The sequence below is a fragment of the Pristiophorus japonicus genome, chromosome 1 (genome assembly GCF_044704955.1).
Source record: "Pristiophorus japonicus isolate sPriJap1 chromosome 1, sPriJap1.hap1, whole genome shotgun sequence".
Lineage (NCBI taxonomy): Eukaryota > Metazoa > Chordata > Chondrichthyes > Pristiophoridae > Pristiophorus > Pristiophorus japonicus.
In genome coordinates, this window is record NC_091977.1 from 240,715,334 (window position 1) to 240,735,518 (window position 20,185).

Here is a 20,185-nt window from a genome sequence, read left to right on the forward strand (position 1 = left end):
GGTTTGGATCACCTCTACTGCATGCTAGCATTGACAGATTCATTTGGCAACTCAGATCTAAAAGAGTAATTTTTGTGAACATAGCGATATTTGATACTCCATGCTTTCAGTGTGCATTTTAAAGGGCAACTTTACACGTTTCTGTTCCAAACACTAAGCCCATTGCAGGTTGCACACCCAATAATGATCCATCTGTTAAAATTAACAAAGTAGGGTGGGGGAGAGGGGGGGACGAAAAAAATCCCAGCAGACATGGCCAGAATAAGTTGACTAACAATTTGCATTTATATAGCATCTTTAACAGAGTAAAACATCCCAAAGCGCTTCACGGGGCATAATTACATAAAAGTTGACACTGAGCTACATAAGGAGATATTAGGACAGGTGGCCAATAGCTTGGTCAAAGAGGTAGGCTTTCAGAAGTGTCTGAAAGAAGGATGGAGAGGTGGAGAGTTTATGGAGGGAATTCCAGAGCTTAGGGTCTTGGCAGCTGAAGGCACCAATGATAGAGCGATTAAACTCGGGGATGCACAAGAGGGCTGAGTTAGAGGAACGCAGAGATCTCGGAGGGTTGTAGGACTGGAGGAAGTTACAGAGATAGGGAGGGGCGAGGCCATGGAGGGATTTGAACGTAAGGCTGAGAATTTTAAATTTAAGGCGTTTCTGGACCAGGAGCCAATGTAGGTCAGCGATAACATGCAAATATTGTCTTAAGACTCAATGAACAAAAGAAACAAGCACCTACTTGGTCTAGTGTGGTTTGTGAAACGGAGTAGTCCTCAATTTGAAGCTTCTCCTTGTTGCTGGAGAGAATACTAAAGATCCTCGATAAGGAGGATTGGTAGGAAGGCAGCTGGTACTGGAGCATGCTGCGGTGTTTCTCTTTGAGAATGCTGCCAGGGAACGCCCGCTTAAAGAATTCCACCATGGGAGTCAGGTCTGGGTTTGGACCAGCTATCCGCACGATTATTGTATATCCATCTCCAAACCTGCCAAGAAAGAAAAGTTAACGGTTTTAGTTAGTAAATTAGTTGCTGTGGAGCATTTCAGTACAATTTACACACCTGCAACTTTATAATTTAACACTTGAACACCGGGTTGTGTGTATTCTTCTGAGTGGAAAGTCACGTACAAATGGTGACTTATTAAAGTAATGTATGTGGTGGTGCAAGTGGCTTAGACTCTAGCCTTGGGAACCTGGGTTCAAATGCAACACATACTGGTCTGTGAAAATCTCCTCTGTTTGTTGGGTTTAAGGATTCTGTGTGGAATTGGTCAATATGGGTCTGTCGCCCAAATTGGGAACCTCCCTCAGAAAGTCTACAGGATGCTATCCTGAGGTTTGAGGTAAGGCCCGTTATTAGGGCATATATGAGAGAACTTTACTCTTCATCTTAACTGACCTGAGAAGTTTCATGCTAACATTGGATGGCTGAAGTGCAAAACAAATGTTCCATCACCAACATCCCTCAGCTTGATTTTGTTAATTGTATTCAGGTAGAGGGTATTAATTCTAGACTCTCGCGTTCATATATATGGCAGCAGGCTCTGGAAGTGATGGAACCTTATCTTGGGGGTTGCACGGTATGTAATGTGTGTCTCTGTAAATAAAGGCTTGTAATTGATTGAAGACCAGGCTCTGGTAGTCTATCCTTCACCACCTGGCTATCTGACTTTGACAGACAGTATTTTCTTTCTGAACTTTGCACTATTTCCACTACTTCCAGTACCAACATTGGGATGCAAAATCCTCATGTCATAGTGCTAATGATGCATCTTCTCCAGTGAATTGTTGAACCCATTTGAAGGACCATCAAATTGCTTGTATGTATATAGAGGCTACCGCATTTGACACGGCAAAGTAATTATTTACATTACAGTTTTAATAAACCTCTATGCGGTTTGAGGAGAAATTCTCCAAGTGAGCCTTCTTTGCCAGGAGAATTGGAAATATAGCCACTGGATTTTCAGGATAGGCATTCAGAGTCGACCTGAAAACTCCTCTGTACGTAAACACCTTAACAGCAACAGCCAAGTTTCTTTGACATTCCAATACTCCTAATTTCAGCATTTAGAATTTTTAAGTTACAAATATTTTCTAATACAAGCGATCTGTTGAAAGGTCACCGACCTAAAACGTTAACTCTGTTCCTCTCGCCACAGATGCTGTCTGACCTACTGAGTATTTTCTCTTTATATTTAATATTTTCTAATACTTTGATGACTCTCCCCCCTCACCCCTCCCCCCCCCATTGATAAACAACAAATGACACTTTGAACAAGCATCATCAGTAGAAAGGATTCCCTTCCCGAGACACGGCAGCTTCTGGGTTAAGAGACGCAGATTGCTACTGTGGGGCTTTACCTGTTCTTGAGGTGCTGCACACTGCCCAGACATCGGAATTTGCCATTCACCATTATTGCCATCCGAGTGCACAGGGCTTCACACTCCTCCATACTGCAGGGAAGCAAACATTGAAGGTCACAAACGTTGCACATTCCGTGTGAACACTGCTCTAGATTTTACAACAGGCAAACCAATTTGAATTGTGAGTGTCGTGAACTAGTACAAGTCCTGAAGTGACACATTCATGAATGGCATGGTTTTAGGCAAAATCTGTAGCCTGTTGAAAATTCTAGCCTGATCGCTAAAAAAGGAACTCAAAGTTTAAAAATTGGTAACATTTATAGATATATATATATTTGTGTGTGCAAATACATATTATACATACACATATACAGTTATTATAATAAAAATATACAGGTATATATAAATATATATATATATATATATAAATAAAAAATTGCTCCATATAGGTTTACTCTCCCTGTGCTCCCATGAAAACATCTTGTTTCTCCAGGTATTGGTCACTGTCTTGAAGAGTCACACAATAGAATCTAAAATATTTATTGATTTATAATCAGTATTAGCTCTGTGAATTAACAGCACGTTATCGTAATTCAGATGCAGTGTTTCATTCGGGAGCAGAATGCAGACACGGTAAATGTTGGCACTGTGAGGAATATTTACAGTGCCTGCAAATGGTTATGGCTCATGGTATTGTTTTATCGGTATTGCTTTGTGAAAGTGATACTACACTCGTTGTAAATAACTGGAGTCTGCACTTATCCTGGACAGCCACCTATGTAATTTGCTACTACAAAGGAGTGTTTGAGGTGAATAGCATAGATGCATTCAAGGGGAAGCTAGATAAATACATGAAGAAGAAACGAATAGAAGGATATGCTGATAGGGTGAGATGAAGTAGGGTGGGAGGAGGCTTGTGTGGGAGATAAATACTGGCATAGACCTGATGGGCCGAAAGGGGTAAGCCATTTAGGACCGAGATGAGGAGAAACTTCTTCACCCAGAGAGTGGTGAACCTGTGGAATTCTCTACCACAGAAAGTAGTTGAGGCCAATTCACTAAATATATTCAAAAGGGAGTTAGATGAAGTCCTTACTACTCGGGGGATCAAGGGTTATGGCGAGAAAGCAGGAAGGGGGTACTGAAGTTTCATGTTCAGCCATGAACTCATTGAATGGCGGTGCAGGCTAGAAGGGCTGAATGGCCTGCTCCTGCACCTATTTTCTATGTTTCTATGTTTCTATGTTTCTATGAAAGGTCTATTCCTGTGCTGTAAAATTAGATATTGGGCAAGTGGCACTAACTATTTGATATTACCGTAGCCGCCAATTACAATAAACCGTATTAAGAACACTGATTATTTCGGGCAGGTTAAGCAGCTGTTCGCATCTCGTTCAAGTTTGATTTCTTTACAATCCCAGTTATTCCCTATTTTCCTGTCACAAATTCCAGACTCTGTTTTACAGTCAAGTTGCATTTCTGTTCTTCCCACATCACAAATTTTTCTGTTGCCCACATCGATTTTGATAACAAGACCTCGAGTAAGAATCTGAACAGGGTCGCAAAGTTGTGATCTTCCTGTCTCCGAGTGGAGAGACTGGCGTGTGCAATTCAGTTCATTAGTGCACATCGGGCACCGCGTATAGTGGGCAAATCGCACTGCAGGTGGTGGGGACTGTACCTCAAAGACGGCTGGACACAAGTCAATCATTTCTACTGTAACTAACACATCGTTCACATACTGGACGAGATCTCTGTGGTGCTTTCCATTCACCTACCTGTGTGACGTCAAGACCACCGACCTCCCTTCTTTAATGATACTGAGAATTGTGTTCCACAGGAATCTTCGAGCCTTCGGGTCCATCCCTGTTGTGGGTTCATCCTGTTTTAGACAATGAAACAGATGTTTAAAACGTTAATCACTGCATTTGTTGTCTTCATTCCAGAGACCCAGGATATTCAGCAGACAAGGATTCATAGATGGCTGTGGTTATTGTACGTTCATGATGGTGATTTCAGGAAATCAAATATACGTGACACTTTTAAAAAATATAGTAGTTGTCTGAGCCATGTCATAGAAAGAGAAAAAAAGAGAAAGAGAAAAAGAGAAAGATAAAGAGAGGAAAAGATAAAAAGATAGAGAGAGAAAGAAAGGGAAAGGAAGAGAAAGAAAAGAAAAATATAAAAAGATAGAGAGAGAAAGAAAGGGAAAGGAAGAGAGAAAGAGAAAGAAAGAGAGAGAAAGAGAAAGAAAGAGAGAAAGAGAAAAATATAAAAAGATAGAGAGAAAGAAAGGGAAAGGAAGAGAGAAAGGGAAAGAGAGATCAAGAGAAAGAGAAAGAGAGAAAAAGAAAGAAATAAAGAGAAAGAGAGAAAGAGAGAGAGACAGAGAAAGAGAGAGAGGGGAAGAGAGGAAGAGAGAGAGGGGAAAAGAGAAAGAGAAAGAAGAAAAGAAAGAAAGAAAGATTTGCATTTATATTTCCAGAGGGGAATTTTGTGTATTTGCAAACTGGAGATAACTGGCTTCAGCGAGCGACCCTTTAACCTACAATCCATATTCCTGAAGTGATGCTCTTGTTTGCACAGGATAGCAATATAAAGAGGGTAACATATTATGTAGATGTATGTCCTTCGGACTGGATTGTTTTATGAATGGAACTGAAGCACTTAATAATCAGGTATGTAGCTAGCTGGCATTTTCACCTAGGTATTTATGTGCTTCACACCTGGAGTGGCACGACCAGTGTGACTGAGATTTTATACGGTGGAAATTGTAATTGGAGAAGTTTGTGTACAACTGTGTAACTGGTTTATTTTAAATTCATAGGATATACAGCACAGAAACAGGTCATTCGGCCCAACCAGTCCATTCCTTAGAGTGGTTAGGATTCGGAATGCACTGCCTGATAGGGTGGTGGATTCAGATTCAATAGGAGCCTTCAAAAGGGGATTGGATAAATATTTAAAGGAGAAAAAAATTGCAGGGGTATGGGGAAAGAGCGGAGGAGTGGGACTAACTGGATTACTCTTCACAAGAGCTGCTGCAGACTTGATGGCTGAATAGTCTCCTTCTGTGCTCGACTATTCTATGATTCTATTCTATGATTCCTTGGGAATCATTTTGACTTTCGGCGATGGTATAAAATGGGTGATATCGGATCAGCCTCCCGTTGTACATCTCTCCCATTGGAAATGAAAATCGGGAGAGATGTATAATGGGCGGCCTAATTGCTGTCATCCGTTTCCACTATTGCACAAAGTCATAATTACCCCCTTATTTTAATGGTGTTAACACCGACATAAAATAACACAGAAGGGGATCTAGTATGAGTACATTAGGCTATTTTTATGCCGATATGCTGGATTGTACGGTAGTCTATTTAAGAAAAGGATGTTATCTCTTCCATGGGCATAATTGAGGGAGGAATTTCCGCCGTGGTTCTCCCACTGATCTGCCGTAACCTCATCGAAACAGTGCTTACACCGAAGTTATGGTGGGCCAGCGGGAGAATCCCCATAGAAATTCGCCCCCATTAAAACCTGCAAAGTAGGCAACGGAAAGTAAGGTTGATATATGATCACGTGACAGGTGCTAGATTAGAATAATAGAACCATTGTGCTAGGAGGTCATTCGGCCCACCATGCCTGTGCTGGCTCTTTAAAAGAGCTAACCAATTAATCCCACTCCCCTGCCTTTTCCCCAAAGTCCTGCATTTTGTTTCCCTTCAAGTATTTATCTGATTCCCTTTTGAAAGTTACAACTGAATCTGCTTCCACCACCCTTTCAGGCAGTGCATTCCAGATTGTAACAACTCGATGCGTAAAAAAAAAAATCTCCTTACATTCCCCCTAGTTCTTTTGCCAATGATCTAACATCTGGTTAGCAACCTTCCTGCCAGTGAAAACAGTTAATCCTGATATTCTCTATTCAAACCCTTCATTATGAGTTACTTTTATTTTGCAGTGCTTGGCTCCTATTCATTGGGTCCAATTTCAGTGCAAGAGGTTGGTAGTCAGGCAGCACGTAAGTGAACAGTGTAAAATACTCACCAGAAATAAGACAGGAGGCCCCCCAATCAGAGCCATGGCAGTGGAGAGTTTGCGCCTGTTCCCACCGCTGTAGTTGCCGGCCCTTTTGTCTGCATATCGAATAATTCCCAGCTTTCGGATCCCCCATTCAGCAATCTGATGGAAAGGTATACGGTCAGTGTGCAAAAATAAACTGCTCCAAAACCATTCCACCACTGCAAACTCAAAATATGCCAATGGTGGAACGATGAAAATCGGGGACGCGTAGGAGGCCAGAACTGGAGGCACGCAGAGATTTTGAAGGGTTGTTGGGCTGGAGGAGGCCACAGAGATAGGGATGGACAAGACCACGGAGGGATTTGAAAACAAGGATGAGCATTCTAACATTGAGGCTTTGTCGGACAATTGAAAAAGCCAGGACCTGTAAATAGTCCATCTGGGGCCTGTTTCAGGTTGAATCGCAAGACCAGGCAGTTAGTTGATCTCAGCCAGGCTGATTGAGGGAAGTGACACAACAGGTGGTCTGCATCTAGAGGTTAGGTATGAGGAAAAAAACGTCGTCAAGCTGTCCTCTCCTATTTGTTATCCAGCTGAAAACATGCATGTCTGGACTTCAGGTGACAACAGGAACAGCTTGTGGTTAGACTGTGGAACGCGCCTGGACTAATAATCTGGAGACATGAGTTCAAATCCCACCACAGCAGCAGGGGAATTTAAATTAAATTATATAAATCTGGAATAAAAAGCTAGTATCAGTAATGGTGACCATGAAACTACCGGACTGTCGTTTAAACCCATTTGTTTCACAAATGTCCTTTAGGGAAAGGTAGTTTCATGGTCAGCATTACTGATACTAGCTTTTTATTCCAGATTTATTTAATTAAATTTAAATTCCCCTGCTGCTGTGGTGGGATTTGAACTCATGTCTCCAGACCATTAGTCCAGGCGCGTTCCACAGTCTAACCACAAGCTGTTTCTGTGGATCTTAACTCCCTAACTCTTAACTGCCCTCTGAAATGGCCAAGCAAGATCTATTAAAAAAGGTGGCTCACCACCACCTTCTTGAGGGAAATTCAGGATGGGCATTAAGTGCTGGCCTTTCCAACGATGCCCACATCCCGTGAATAAATTTTTAAAAACATGGAGAGGTTGGGGCAAATAGCATAGGTGCATTTAAAGGGAAGCTAAATAAGCACATGAAAGAGAAATTAATAGACGGGTATGTTGATGGGGTTTGATGAAGCAAGGTGAGAGGAGGCTCGCGTGGAGCATAAATACCGACATGGATCTGTTGGGCCGAGTGATCTGTTTCTGTCCTGTAAATACTATGTAGTATGAATGGGCTCAGATGCCCTCTCCTCCCGAAAGCTCATTGCCTCCAGTTCACACGAGAACGTAGATGATTGTTATCATCTTCAGGACAGAATGGGAGAGGATGGTGAGGAGGGCAGAAGGAAACCATTTTGTTCCCTGCCATAACAAGGGAGGGGAATTTGCTCAACGCCTTTCTGAGAAACCCGACAGCACGAGCTACTGGAAGCAATGTCACTCAGACCGACTGCCGCTTTACGCTATCAGTTCTGCTTTACCTTGCAGATTTCTTTTTCAGGAATTCCACGCAGGAGTGCGTAAAGCTCCAGATGCTCGCGGCCAGTCAGCAGTTCGTTGATGGCATCAAACTGAGGACAGTAACCCATGTTCTGATGGACCTCGTCCATATTGGATAAAATACTGTAGCAGAGAAACCAAAGCAGAGCATTATTTTAGTAAAACCTCAGCAACCTACTCTTTTTTTTTTTACACACTGTCTACTGAGCAGCAGCAATCTAGCACAGGGGTAAGGGTGGGCAGGGAGGGGAGGGGGAAGCAATTGCGACCCTTCAGCTGCAAATCCGGATTCACTCTGGATCTTACTGTGTTCCTCCAGCTAATTTAGCGAATTTAAGATAATACAGGAAAGCTGAGTGGGTGCTGGTTCCTAAGAACCCAATCTCTTTTGCGTAAAAATAAATGCTACAAATATCATTAGAAGGCAACGCCATTGTGTAAACAACCTGGGTCAAGTACTTTTGGAGCCAATGCAAACCTCATTGGGAGGAAATGTTACCAAGTCTCTCCAGCAGCAAGGTTGGAAGACAATACTTTAACCAGGCAATCTACTTATAATATATGTTCAGACCATTATCCCCCAATCAACGGCACGAAAACAGACGATCTGGTCATTATCTGGTTTGTGTGACCTTGTTGTGCACAATTTGACTGACGTGTTTCCAACACTACAACAGTGACTACACTTCAAAGATGACACATCACAGTGCCAGGTGTGTGTTAGTCCTGGATCCTCCATCCCAGACATTGGGGAAGGTCTCAGTTAGATGAACAAAGATATGAGTGTCACTAACAGCGCACATGCAAGCTTTGCACAAGTACAGCTGCTGAATCCACCCTCAATATAAATGGGACGATTGGTAACGAATGGAAAGAGGCACATTTACAGAAGGGGCATGAAAATCTCCGATGCTGTAAACTAATTGAAACCCAACAGCCTTGAGCTCCAGCAAGCACGAACCAGCTGCGAGGTACATAAACCACTCAGGCATTTTCATTGCAGATGCATAATGAAAGATTTACTACGTGGTAAGCTAATTGTTTCTGAGCACTCATAGATACAATGAACCACATGCACTCCTACCTGTGTCCATTCAGGAAAGCTTCTCCTCCTGTCACATAACTATCACCGGTCAACATCTTAAAGGTTGTTGTTTTCCCAGCACCGTTCACCCCTAGGAGCCCAAAACACTGGAATGGGAGAAACACCAGCATCAGAAGACTCGCTTGCATTCTGGGCACTAACAGCTAGCGAATTATACACTTGAGTCTCTTATCACCTCAATCAGAGGAAGAGGGCACTCAACATAGAACTCAAACACATTTCTTGACTCCTAAAGTCCCCTTTGGCCTTTTAAAGGAATGTCCCAGGATCAGGCGCTCTAGAGTAGACTGCTTTTCAAATTCCTGCCCCCTCCTCGAGGAGCGAATAAAAGACAACACTTACCCAGGCAACCTACTTATATGTTTATAACGCTATCCCTCAACCAAAGCCACTAAAACAGATGATCTGGTCATTATCTCGTCACAGTTTGTGGGACCTTGCTGTGCACAATTTGGTTGCCACGTTTCCGACATTACAACAGTGACTACACTTAAAAAGTACTTCATTGGCTGTTAAGCGCTTTGGGACATGTTGAGGTCATGAAAGGCACTATATAAATCCAAGTTTTTATTTTTATTTATCTCTACCCAGTCTCCCTATTAGAGCTACCATTTTCTGCAGTGTTCCTGGAGTTGATGCTGAAATGTCCAGCAAGACACACCCAGCATATGATGGGAACCATTTTCCATAAAATGTCTCTCCACCAGTGAGAGACAATCTAGCGCGGGCAGCATTTAAAATTGCCTCGTGTTCAAAAATTGTGTCAGGATAAAGATACTGCCCCTCAAGAAGGGGCCTTCCTTTCATTGTCATGGTTTTTTTTACGAAAGAAAGTGTTGCTCCTGATTCTTTGTGCCGCAGTGAATCTGAATCGGAAAGCACCCAACATGGAGCTTTTACAGTTCATGTTTGCGGAGAAGACTCTGCTTCTATGCCTCCTTGAACGCCTCTCGATAAAGTTCGGGGGAGGGACTCCTTTAAACATGTCAGAGGGCTAACACTGGGCTGCAGGGAGTGATGTTTTAATTGGCTCCAGTAAAGGGCTCCAGGGTTGTTAAGATCTGGAATGCACTACCTGAAAGGCTGATGGAATCAGATTCTACAGGAACGTTCAAAAAGCCAATTGGACATGTACTTGAAGAGGACTATGGGGAAAAATCTGGGTTGACTTGGATAGCTCTTTCAAAGGGCCAGCACAGACATGATGTGCCAAATGGCCCCCGTCTGTGCTGTTAGATTCTATGATTCTATAATTGCGTTTCTCAATGCTCCTTACCTCTCCCGGAGGGATCCCAACACAAAGTCTGTCCACTGCAGGCTTCCGTTTCATCCTGTAAATCTGGAACAGATGCTCACTTGTTAATGAGACCTAACACACCTACAAAACGGCATGAAAATCAGTCCAGCATCACTCTGCTCTTCAAACGACCTCGTCACAACTTACCTTTGTGAGACTTTTCAGCTCCAGGATGTCATTCTGACACCCGCCACTCAGCACCCTCTGCCTTTCCTTAGCCACATCCTCATCTTCATCAGTCAGCATTGGGAGTTTGACAGACGTGGGTCTAGACAAAGGCCAGAAAAGGCATTAACCCTCCACATTCTGCTGTAACGCCATGCCCAGCAATAACATATGCCAGTCAGATTTTGTAACCGAACAGGGATGCAGAACAAAATATTCCCTACATCCTATTACAGTCTTTTTAATAATATTTTGCAGATTGATACAATCTTATTTTAAATATAGATCAAATGTATTTAGATATTATGTGCTGCTGGTACTGAATGAGCGCCCAGTTCCCTACACAACAGTCTACGCTTGAACTGGAATGCACTGGGTGGATAAGGCACTATATAAATTCAATTGCTAATATTGCAGAATGTAATGGTTTATTCAGCAGCTCAGAAAGAGGAGATACAGGGGTAGGATTCTTTGTTTCTTAGGTAGAATTACATAGCATTTCACAGCACAGAAACGGCCCAATTGGCCCAACAGGCTCCACACGAGCCTCCTCCCACCCTTCTGCATCGAACCCTATCAGCATCTGGCACCACTTACCTCGGTTTTATAAAGAATCTGTACTGAATCAGGACTGTGATTAAGAAGAAAACCACTCCCTCCACAGCCATGGCGAACAAGTTCCTTCCCACCAGATCCCAGGAAAGTGGGGAGACAAAACGATTCTCACCTACAAAAGAACAGAGTTATCATAAAGTGCACCCCAAAACAACAACAATGTGCATTTATATAGCGCCTTTAATGTAGTAAAACAGCCTAAGGAACTTCACAGGAGCATTATCAGACAGAATTTGACACTGAGCCGCATAAGGAGATATTCGGACAGTTGACCAAAAGCTTCGTAAAAGAAATAGGTTTTAAGTAGTGACTGAAAGGAGTGGTAGAGAGGCGGAGAGGTTTAGGGAGGGAATTCCAGAGCTTAGGGCCCAGGCAGCTGAAAACAAGTCAGCGAGTCCTGATGCCATGTTGTATGGACTGGGCACACGGCCAGCGCAGACAGTCTCCTGGCTGAGCCTGGCATCTGAAAGATGAGCCGGAATCGGGACTGCAGATGCAAGCCCGAGAGGCCTGAAACTGTGCTCCTGCTCGGCACCAACTGTGCTTCTTGTTGCTGTTGGAGAGCAGCCGGAGACCTTCAGATTGTCTTTTGAGTCGAGAGCAGGGGAGTGAAGCACGCTGAGCTTACGGCCTCCCGCTGGGATCCCTGCTGACCCTCCAGTTCACTGGGGCATCCACTAGCCTAGGTCTGAACAAAATAAGGAAAGGAGGATGGGAACGTCCTCTGCTACTTCTTTAACATGGGAATCTCAGGTTTGTGCCTGCTGCAAGCACATATTGCCACTCTATAGATTTGTGAATCTTGATCCTGCACCTGTGACAGCTGCAGATCCATGATGTCAATTGGGAAATCACAGCCGGATGCAAAAGAGGGTGGAGACCAGATGCAATAGGACTTTGCCCCTTTTCCTCTTCACTGCACCAATGGGATGCCAATGTCCCAGTGAAGAGGCAAACTTACCCTTTGGACTCCTAATGCATCTTATCTGGTCTCTCAGCATTTCAACAATGAATTACTTTGAAGTGCAGTCACTATTGTGATACGGACAAGTGCAGGGCTGACACTTCCAGCCTGGGTTTGGGCGGAAGTCTGACAGGGCCTATGCAGGTAGGCCCAGGAATTTAAATCTTCTGGGCCTCATGCTGCCAAGGTCCAGAAGGTTTGCTGTACTTCTCGTACAATCCCCAGCCAGTGTTAAAAATGCGGCTTGACTGGATCTTGGACCCACAACTTGTGACCCAGGAATGAGAACGGCAGAAGTTACCCCAAGTGTATAACATTTCCCAGTGCCATTAAAATGAGTTTAAAATCATCGACACAGACACCAATTACCCTGTGTCACATCACTCCAAACTGACGTTACATTCGGGTTCTTAAATATTCTGGTCTTCAAAACACGAGACCAAAATTGAACACGACTCTTTAGTGCAAAGACCATACTTTAAGGTGGATTTTCTTTCCACAACCTAATGCACTCAGGATTCCGAAGTAGAAAGACAAATCAATAAATTATTACACACCAAATCGTTCCAAGGCATCTGCCATGGCCTGATTTTTCACCATATCGATCAATCCACGGCCCAGACAGAAGTGAGGAAAGATCAGGAATACGGACTTCAGAACTTCATTAATGCTGTTCAGTTTCTGCAACAACAACAAATACGTTTAAATCAATGCGGGACAAAAGTTTCATTTCAGAAAGTTGTAAGTGTTAGGCATACAGGAATAAAAGTAAATTAATATTAGTGCTTCAACTGGCTATGCCAGAAAATCCAGCTGAATGATTTGATACACACAGCCATAATCATATCGCCTTAAACCACAGTGATATCATCACACAGGTAAGAGCGTGAGGGAATGTGTGTTAGTGAAGCAGATTGAAAGTAATTACCCTGAAATTGGAAGAAGTTGCTAGTTTAAGAGATTAAAAGAGTGACATCTGCAACAATCACGCTCAATAACAACAGAATCAAACAGCGCCCGCTTGTAACTGATGTGTGTATGGGCGTGAATCATAGAAACATAGAAATTGGTGCAGGAGTAGGCCATTCGGCCCTTCAAGCCTGCACCATCACTCAATATGATCATGGCTGATCATGCAACTTAAGTACCCCATTCGTGCTTTCTCTCCATACCCCTTGATGCCTTTAGCCGTAGGGGTCACATCTAACTCACTTTTGAATATATCTAACGAACTGGCCTCAACAACTTTCTGTGGTAGAGAATTCCACAGGTTCACAATTCTCTGAGTGAAGAAGTTTCTCCTCATCTCTGTCCTAAATGGCTTACCCCTTATCCTTAGACTGTGACCCCTGGTTCTGGACTTCCCCAACATTGGGAACATTCTTCCTGCATCTAGCCTGTCCAATCCCGTCAGAAGTTTATATGCTTCTATGAGATCCCCTCAAATTTTTCAAAATTCCAGTGAATATAAGCCTAGTCGATCTAGTTTTTCTTCATATGTCAGTCCTGCCATCCCGGGAATCAGTCTGGTGAACCTTCGCTGCACTCCCTCAATAGCGAGAATGTCATTCCTCAGATTAGGAGACCAAAACTGCACACAATATTCAAGGTGTGGCCTCACCAAGGCACTGTACAACTGCAGTAAGACCTCCCTGCTCCTGAAGGCCAACATGCCAGTTGCCTTCTTCACCGCCTGCTGTACCTTCATGCCAACTTTCAACGACTGATGTACCATGACACCCAGGTCTCATTGCACCTCCACTTTTTCTAATCTGTCACTATTCAGATAATATTCTGCCTTCGTGTTTTTGCCACCAAAGTGGATAACCTCACATTTGTCTACATCATACTGCATCTGCCATGCATTTGCCCACTCACCTAACCTGTCCAAGTCACCCTGCAGCCTCTTAGCATCCTCCTCACAGCTCACACTGCCACCCAGCTTAGTGTTATCTGCAAACTTGGAGATATTACATTCAATTCCTTTGTCTAAATCATTAATGCATATTGTAAATAGCCGGAGTCCCAACACTGAACCTTGCGGTACCCCACTAGTCACTATCTGCTATTCTGAAAAGGACCCGTTTATTCCTACTCTTTGCTTCCTGTCTGCCAACCAGTTCTCTATCCATGTCAATACATTACCCCCAATATCATGTGCTTTAATTTTGGACACTAATCTCTTGTGTGGGACCTTGTCAAAAGCCTTTTGAAACTCCAAATATACCACACCCACTGGTTCTCTCTTGTCTACTCTACTAGTTACATCCTCAAAAAATTCTAGAAGATTTGTCAAGCATGATTTCCCTTTGATAAATCTATGCTGACTTGGACCGATCCTGTCACTGCTTTCCAAATGCGCTGCTATTAAGTCTTTAATCATTGATTCCAACATTTTCCCCGCTACCGATGTCAGGCTAACCGGTCTATAATTCCCTGTTTTCTCTCTCCCTCCTTTTTTTAAAAAGTGGGGTTAGATTAGCTACCCTCCAATCCATAGGAACTGGTCCAGAGTCCATAGAATGTTTGAAAATGACCACCAATGCATCCACTATTTCTAGGGCCAATTCTTTAAGTACTCTGGGATGGAGACTATCAGACCCTGGGGATTTATCGGCCTTCAATCCTATCAATTTCCCTAACATAATTTCCTGACTAATAAGGATTTCCTTCAGTTTCTCCTTCTCGCTAGACCCTCCGTCCCCTATTATTTTCGGCAGGTTATTCGTGTCTTCCTTAGTGAAGACAGTACCAAAGTATTTGTTCAATTGGTCTGCCATTTCCTTGTTCCCCATTGTGAATTCAACTGATTCTGACTGCAAGGGACCTACATTAGTCTTCACTAATCTTTTTCTCTTCACATATCTATAGAAGCTTTTGCAGTCAGTTTTTATGTTCCCTGCAAGCTTACTCTCGTACTCTATTTTCCCCCTCCTAATTAAACCCTTCGTCCTCCTCTGCTGGATTCTAAATTTCTCCCAGTTTCATGTTTGCTGCTTTTTCTGGCCAATTTATATGCCTCTTCCTTGGATTTAACACTATCCCTAATTTCCCTTGTTAGTCACGGTTGAGCCACCTTCCCCTTTTTATTTTTACGCCAGACAGGGATGTACAATTGTTGAAGTTCATCAATGTGATCTTTAAATGTCTGGCATTGCGTATCCACCATCAACCCTTTAAGTATCATTCGCCAAGCTATCCTAGCCAATTCACATCTCATACCATCGAAGTTACCTTTCTTTAAGTTCAGGACCCTAGTCTCTGAATTAACTGTGTCACTCTCAATCTTAACTAAGAATTCTACCATATTATGGTCACTCTTCCCCAAGGGGCCTCGCATGACCAGATTGCTAATTAATCCTCTCTCATTACACAAGACCCAGTCTAGTTGGTTCCTCGACATATTGGTTTAGAAAACCATCCCTTGTACACTTCAGGAAATCCTCCTCCACAGTACTGCTACCAGTTTGGTTAGCCCAAGTCACCCATGATAACTGCTGTACCCTTATTGCACACGTCCCTAATTTCCTGTTTGATGCCATTCCCAACCTCCCTACTACTGTTTGGTGGTCTGTACACAACTCCCACTAACGTTTTCTGCCCTTTGGTGTTTCGCAGCTCCACCCATATAGATTCCACATGGCCCAAACTAATGTCTTTCGTTAATCTCCTCTTTAACCAGTAACGCTACCCCACCTTCTTTTCCTTCCTGTCTATCCTTCCTGAATATTGAATACCCCTGGATGTTGCGTTCCCAGCCTTGGTTACCCTAGAGCCATGTCTCCGTAATCCCAACTACATCATATCCGTTAACAGCTATCTACGCAGTTAATTCATTCAGCTTATTACGAATGCTCCTTGCCGTGAGACTCAAAGCCTTCAGGCTTGTTTTTTTAAACACTCTTTGTCCTTTTAGAATTATGTTGTAATGTGGCCCTTTTTGATTTTTGCCCTTGATTTCTTTGCCCCCCACTCTTGTTTTTCTCCTTCCTACCTTTTGCTTCGGCCCCTTTTTACTTCCCTCTGCCTCCCTGCGTAGATTCCCATCCCCCTGCCATATTAGTTTAAACCCTCCCCAACTGCACTAGCAAACATTCCGCCTAGGACATCGGTTCCGGTTCTGCCCAGGTGCAGACCGTCCCGGTTGTACTGATCCTACCTCCCCCAGAACCAGTTCCAATGTCCCAGGAATTTGAATCCCTCCCCCTTGCACCATTCCTCAATCGGTTTGTTCAGGCAAAGAATACCAGACTAAGGTACAACCTTCTGAGTACCACCTGTATTTATCTGCGTACCACTCCTGCTGCCGCTGGTGATAAGTCATATCCCCATGCATATAACACATGCCATTGATGTTATATAATCATAAGTATAACTTGTGATAAACTATGCTGTCATGCATAGAACTCTTGCCAGTGCCAATGAATCTCGCTGGAAATATAATTTACATTGCACATAATGCCACAATCGACAGATACTTATCTCATTGGATTATGCAAAGTTGGAATCAATGTTTACAAACTGTGTATCTTTGCTAATGGATATATTTTCTCTCATCGTGAGATCAAGTGGACCTCCTTTTAAGAGAAAGCATTCAGTCAGCAGCTTGGCGCTGTCCATTTTGCGAGTCATTGATAACCCAATAAATAAAAGTATTCAGTAACTTACAGTGTTGCTAAACAGCTCCAGCACAAAGGTGGCCACACTGCCATTAATACCGATGAACAAGTTCACGCTGGTTAATATCACGTAGGCAGTGCTGGGGATCCTGAACACAAAGGATGCTGGGTACATCAAAGGCGTGATGGACCACCTGCAAGAAGAAGGAGACACTCTAGTTATAACTCACAGGCACGTGGTTACAGTGCCCAATAAAGAGCACCACACCAGCTTGGCTCAGTGGTGGCACTCTTGCTTCTGAGGCAGATGCTGGTGGCTGCAATCCTCACTCCAGATATTTAAACACCGAACTCCAGGCTGATATTTCAGAGCAGTATTGAGGGGAGTGCTACATTGTGGCCGGTGCCAACCTTCAGATCTTGCTGTCTCCCTTTTCAGGTGGATACAAAAGATCTCATGGCACTATTTGAAGAAGAGCAGCGAGTTCTCTTGGTTTCCAGGCCAACATTTATCCTTCAACCTTTACCACCAAAAGCAGATTAGCTGGTTATTTATCTCACTCGTGTTTGTGGGTCCTTGCTGTGCGCAAGCTGGCTGCTGCAATTGCCGGCATCACAGCAATGTCTACACTTCAAAATAATTCATGCCAAGGATCTGAAAGGTGCTAAATTTTGTTTCTATCAAACAAAACTAGAAACCATTTACTCCCCTTCCAGAATGTTGGGCACCATCTTTATTTTTGGCTTAACATTGAACAAGAAGTAATTTTGTGAATTTGTACGTTTTCCTGGTTACGTTTCCGCTCCCTGCTGTTCCTATTACTGAAAGTCCCATTTCAAATCATGAGTGATGTTACTTACTGAATGGTCGCATCATGTCTCTCTGTACTAATAGTGGACTGTGAAGGCACTACTATACAATGTGCTGGGTAAAGGAGCTTGGAGACACAGCTTTTTATCCCGGTTCCCACATGCTTATCTTCTCATCTCAGCCATCTTACAATCGGGGAGACAAATCTTCCACTGAGCTACCCTGTGCCACACTTCCGCACTATTCGTCAGCAGGCAAAAGAGCAGCATTGGAAGTGATTGGGAGCAAATATCTTGATCAGGAAATGGTGGTATGCACTGTCTGAAAGGGTGGTGGAAGCAGATTCAATAGTAACTTTCAAAAGGAGAATTGGATAAACATATGCTTGAAAAGGAAAGATTTGCAGGGCTATGGAGAAAGAGCAGGGGAGTGGGGCTGATTGGAAAGCTCTTTCAAAGAGCCAGAACAGGCACGACGGGCCGAATGGCCTCCTTCTGTGCTGTGTGATTCTATGGAGCATGCTGAAGGGAAGGTACCTGAAAAAAGAAGGGACCAAACTAGGAGGGCTGAGTGAGGCATAGAAACAAAGAAACATAGAAAATAGGTGCAGGAGTCGGCCACTCGGCCCTTCGAGCCTGCACCGCCATTCAACAAGATCATGGCTGATCATCCACCCCACCACCTCATCTCAGTACTAAATGGCCTACCCTTATCCTAAGACTGTGTCCCCTGGTTCTGGACTTCCCCAACATTGGGAATATTGTTCCCGCGTCTAACCTGTCCAGTCCCGTCAGAATCTTATATGTTTCTTTGAGATCCCCTCTAATCCTTCTAAACTCCAGAGTATAAAGGCCCAGTTGATCCAGTCTCTCCTCATATGTCAGTCCAGCCATCCCTGGAATCAGTCTGGTGAACCTCGCTGCACTCCCTCAATAGCAAGAATGTCCTTCCTCAGATTAGGAGAACAAAACTGAACTCAATATTCCAGGTGGGGCCTCACCAAGGCCCTGTACAACTGCAGTAAGACTTCCCTGCTCCTATACTCAAATCCCCTTGCTATGAAGGCCAACATACCATTTGCCTTCTTCACCGCCTGCTGTACCTGCATGCCAACTTTCAAGGACTGATGAATCATGACACCCAGGTCCCACTGCACCTCCCCTTTTCCTAATCTGCCGCCATTCAGATAATATTCTGCCTTCGTGTTTTTGCCCCCAAAGTGGATAACCTCACATTTATCCACATTATACTGCATCTGCCATTTGCCCATTCGCCTAACCTGTCCAAGTCACCCTGCAGCCTTTTAGTGTCCTTCTCACAGCTCACACCGCCACCCAGTTTAGTGTCATCTGCAAACTTGGAGATATTACACTCAATTCTTTCATCTAAATCATTAATATATATTGTAAAGAGCTGGGGTCCCAGCACCGAGCCCTGCGGCACTCCATTAGTCACTGCCTACCATTCTGAAAAGGACCTGTTTATCCCGACTCTCTGCTTCCTGTCTGCCAACCAGTTCTCTATCCACGTCAGTACATTACCCCCAATACTATGTGCTTTGATTTTGCACACTAATCTCTTGTGTGGGACCTTGTCAAAAGCCTTTAGAAAGTCCAAATACACCACATCCATTGGTTCTCCCTTGTCTACTCTACGAGTTACATCCTTAAAAAATTCCAGAAGATTTGTCAAGCATGATTTCCCTTTCATAAATCCATCCTGGCTTGGACCAATCCTGTCACTGCTTTCCAAATGCGCTGCTATTTCATCCTTAATGACTGATTCTAACATTTTCCCCACTACTGATGTCAGGCTAACCGGTCTATAATTACCCGTTTTCTCTCTCCCTCCTTTTTTAAAAAGTGGTGTTACATTAGCAACCCTCCAGTCCATAGGAACTGATCCAGAGTCGATAGACTGCTGGAAAATTATCACCAATGCATCCACTATTTCTAGGGCCACTTCCTTAAGTACTCTGGGATGTAGACTATCAGGCCCTGGGGATTTATCGGCCTTCAATCCCGTCAATTTCCCTAACACAATTTCCCGCCTAATAAGGATATCCTTCAGTTCCTCCTGCTCGCTAGACCCTCGGTCCCCTAGTACATCCAGAAGATTATTTGTGTCTTCCTTTGTGAAGACAGAACCAAAGTACTTGTTCAATTGCTCTGCCATTTCTTTGTTCCCCATTATAAATTCACCCGAATCCAACTGCAAGGGACCTACGTTTGTCTTCACTAATCTTTTTCTCTTCACATATCTACAGAAGCTTTTGCAGTCAGTTTTTATTTTTCCGGCAAGCTTCCTCTAGTACTCTATTTTTCCCCTCTTAATTAAACCCTTTGTCCTCCTCTGCTGAATCCCAAATTTCTCCCAGTCCTCCGGTTTGCTGTTTTTTCTGGCTAATTTGTATACCTTTTCCTTGGATTTAATACTATCCTTAATTTCCCTTGTTAGCCACGGTTGAGCCACCTTCCTCGTTTTATTTTTACTCCAGACAGGGATGTACAATTGTTGAAGTTTGTCCATATGATCTTTAAAGGTTTGCCATTGCCTATCCACCATCAACCCTTTAAGTATCATTTGCCAGTCTAATTTAGCCAA

At 43.5% G+C, this 20,185-nt stretch overlaps 1 protein-coding gene across 1 annotated transcript in view; it reads right to left on the reverse strand.

Annotated features, from left to right (window-relative positions):
• LOC139269350 (phospholipid-transporting ATPase ABCA1-like) overlaps positions 1-20,185 on the reverse strand; it is a 179,335-nt gene that overhangs the window by 1,822 nt on the left and 157,328 nt on the right. Inside the window, exons 39-49 of the mRNA XM_070888368.1 lie at positions 16,820-16,964; positions 12,709-12,832; positions 11,170-11,299; positions 10,555-10,675; positions 10,387-10,449; positions 9,090-9,196; positions 7,987-8,128; positions 6,419-6,553; positions 4,147-4,250; positions 2,366-2,458; positions 746-989 (exon numbers count right to left, since the gene is read on the reverse strand). Coding sequence (XP_070744469.1) covers positions 746-989; positions 2,366-2,458; positions 4,147-4,250; positions 6,419-6,553; positions 7,987-8,128; positions 9,090-9,196; positions 10,387-10,449; positions 10,555-10,675; positions 11,170-11,299; positions 12,709-12,832; positions 16,820-16,964 — 1,408 coding nt within the window. The remainder of the gene's footprint in view (positions 1-745; positions 990-2,365; positions 2,459-4,146; positions 4,251-6,418; positions 6,554-7,986; positions 8,129-9,089; positions 9,197-10,386; positions 10,450-10,554; positions 10,676-11,169; positions 11,300-12,708; positions 12,833-16,819; positions 16,965-20,185) is intronic.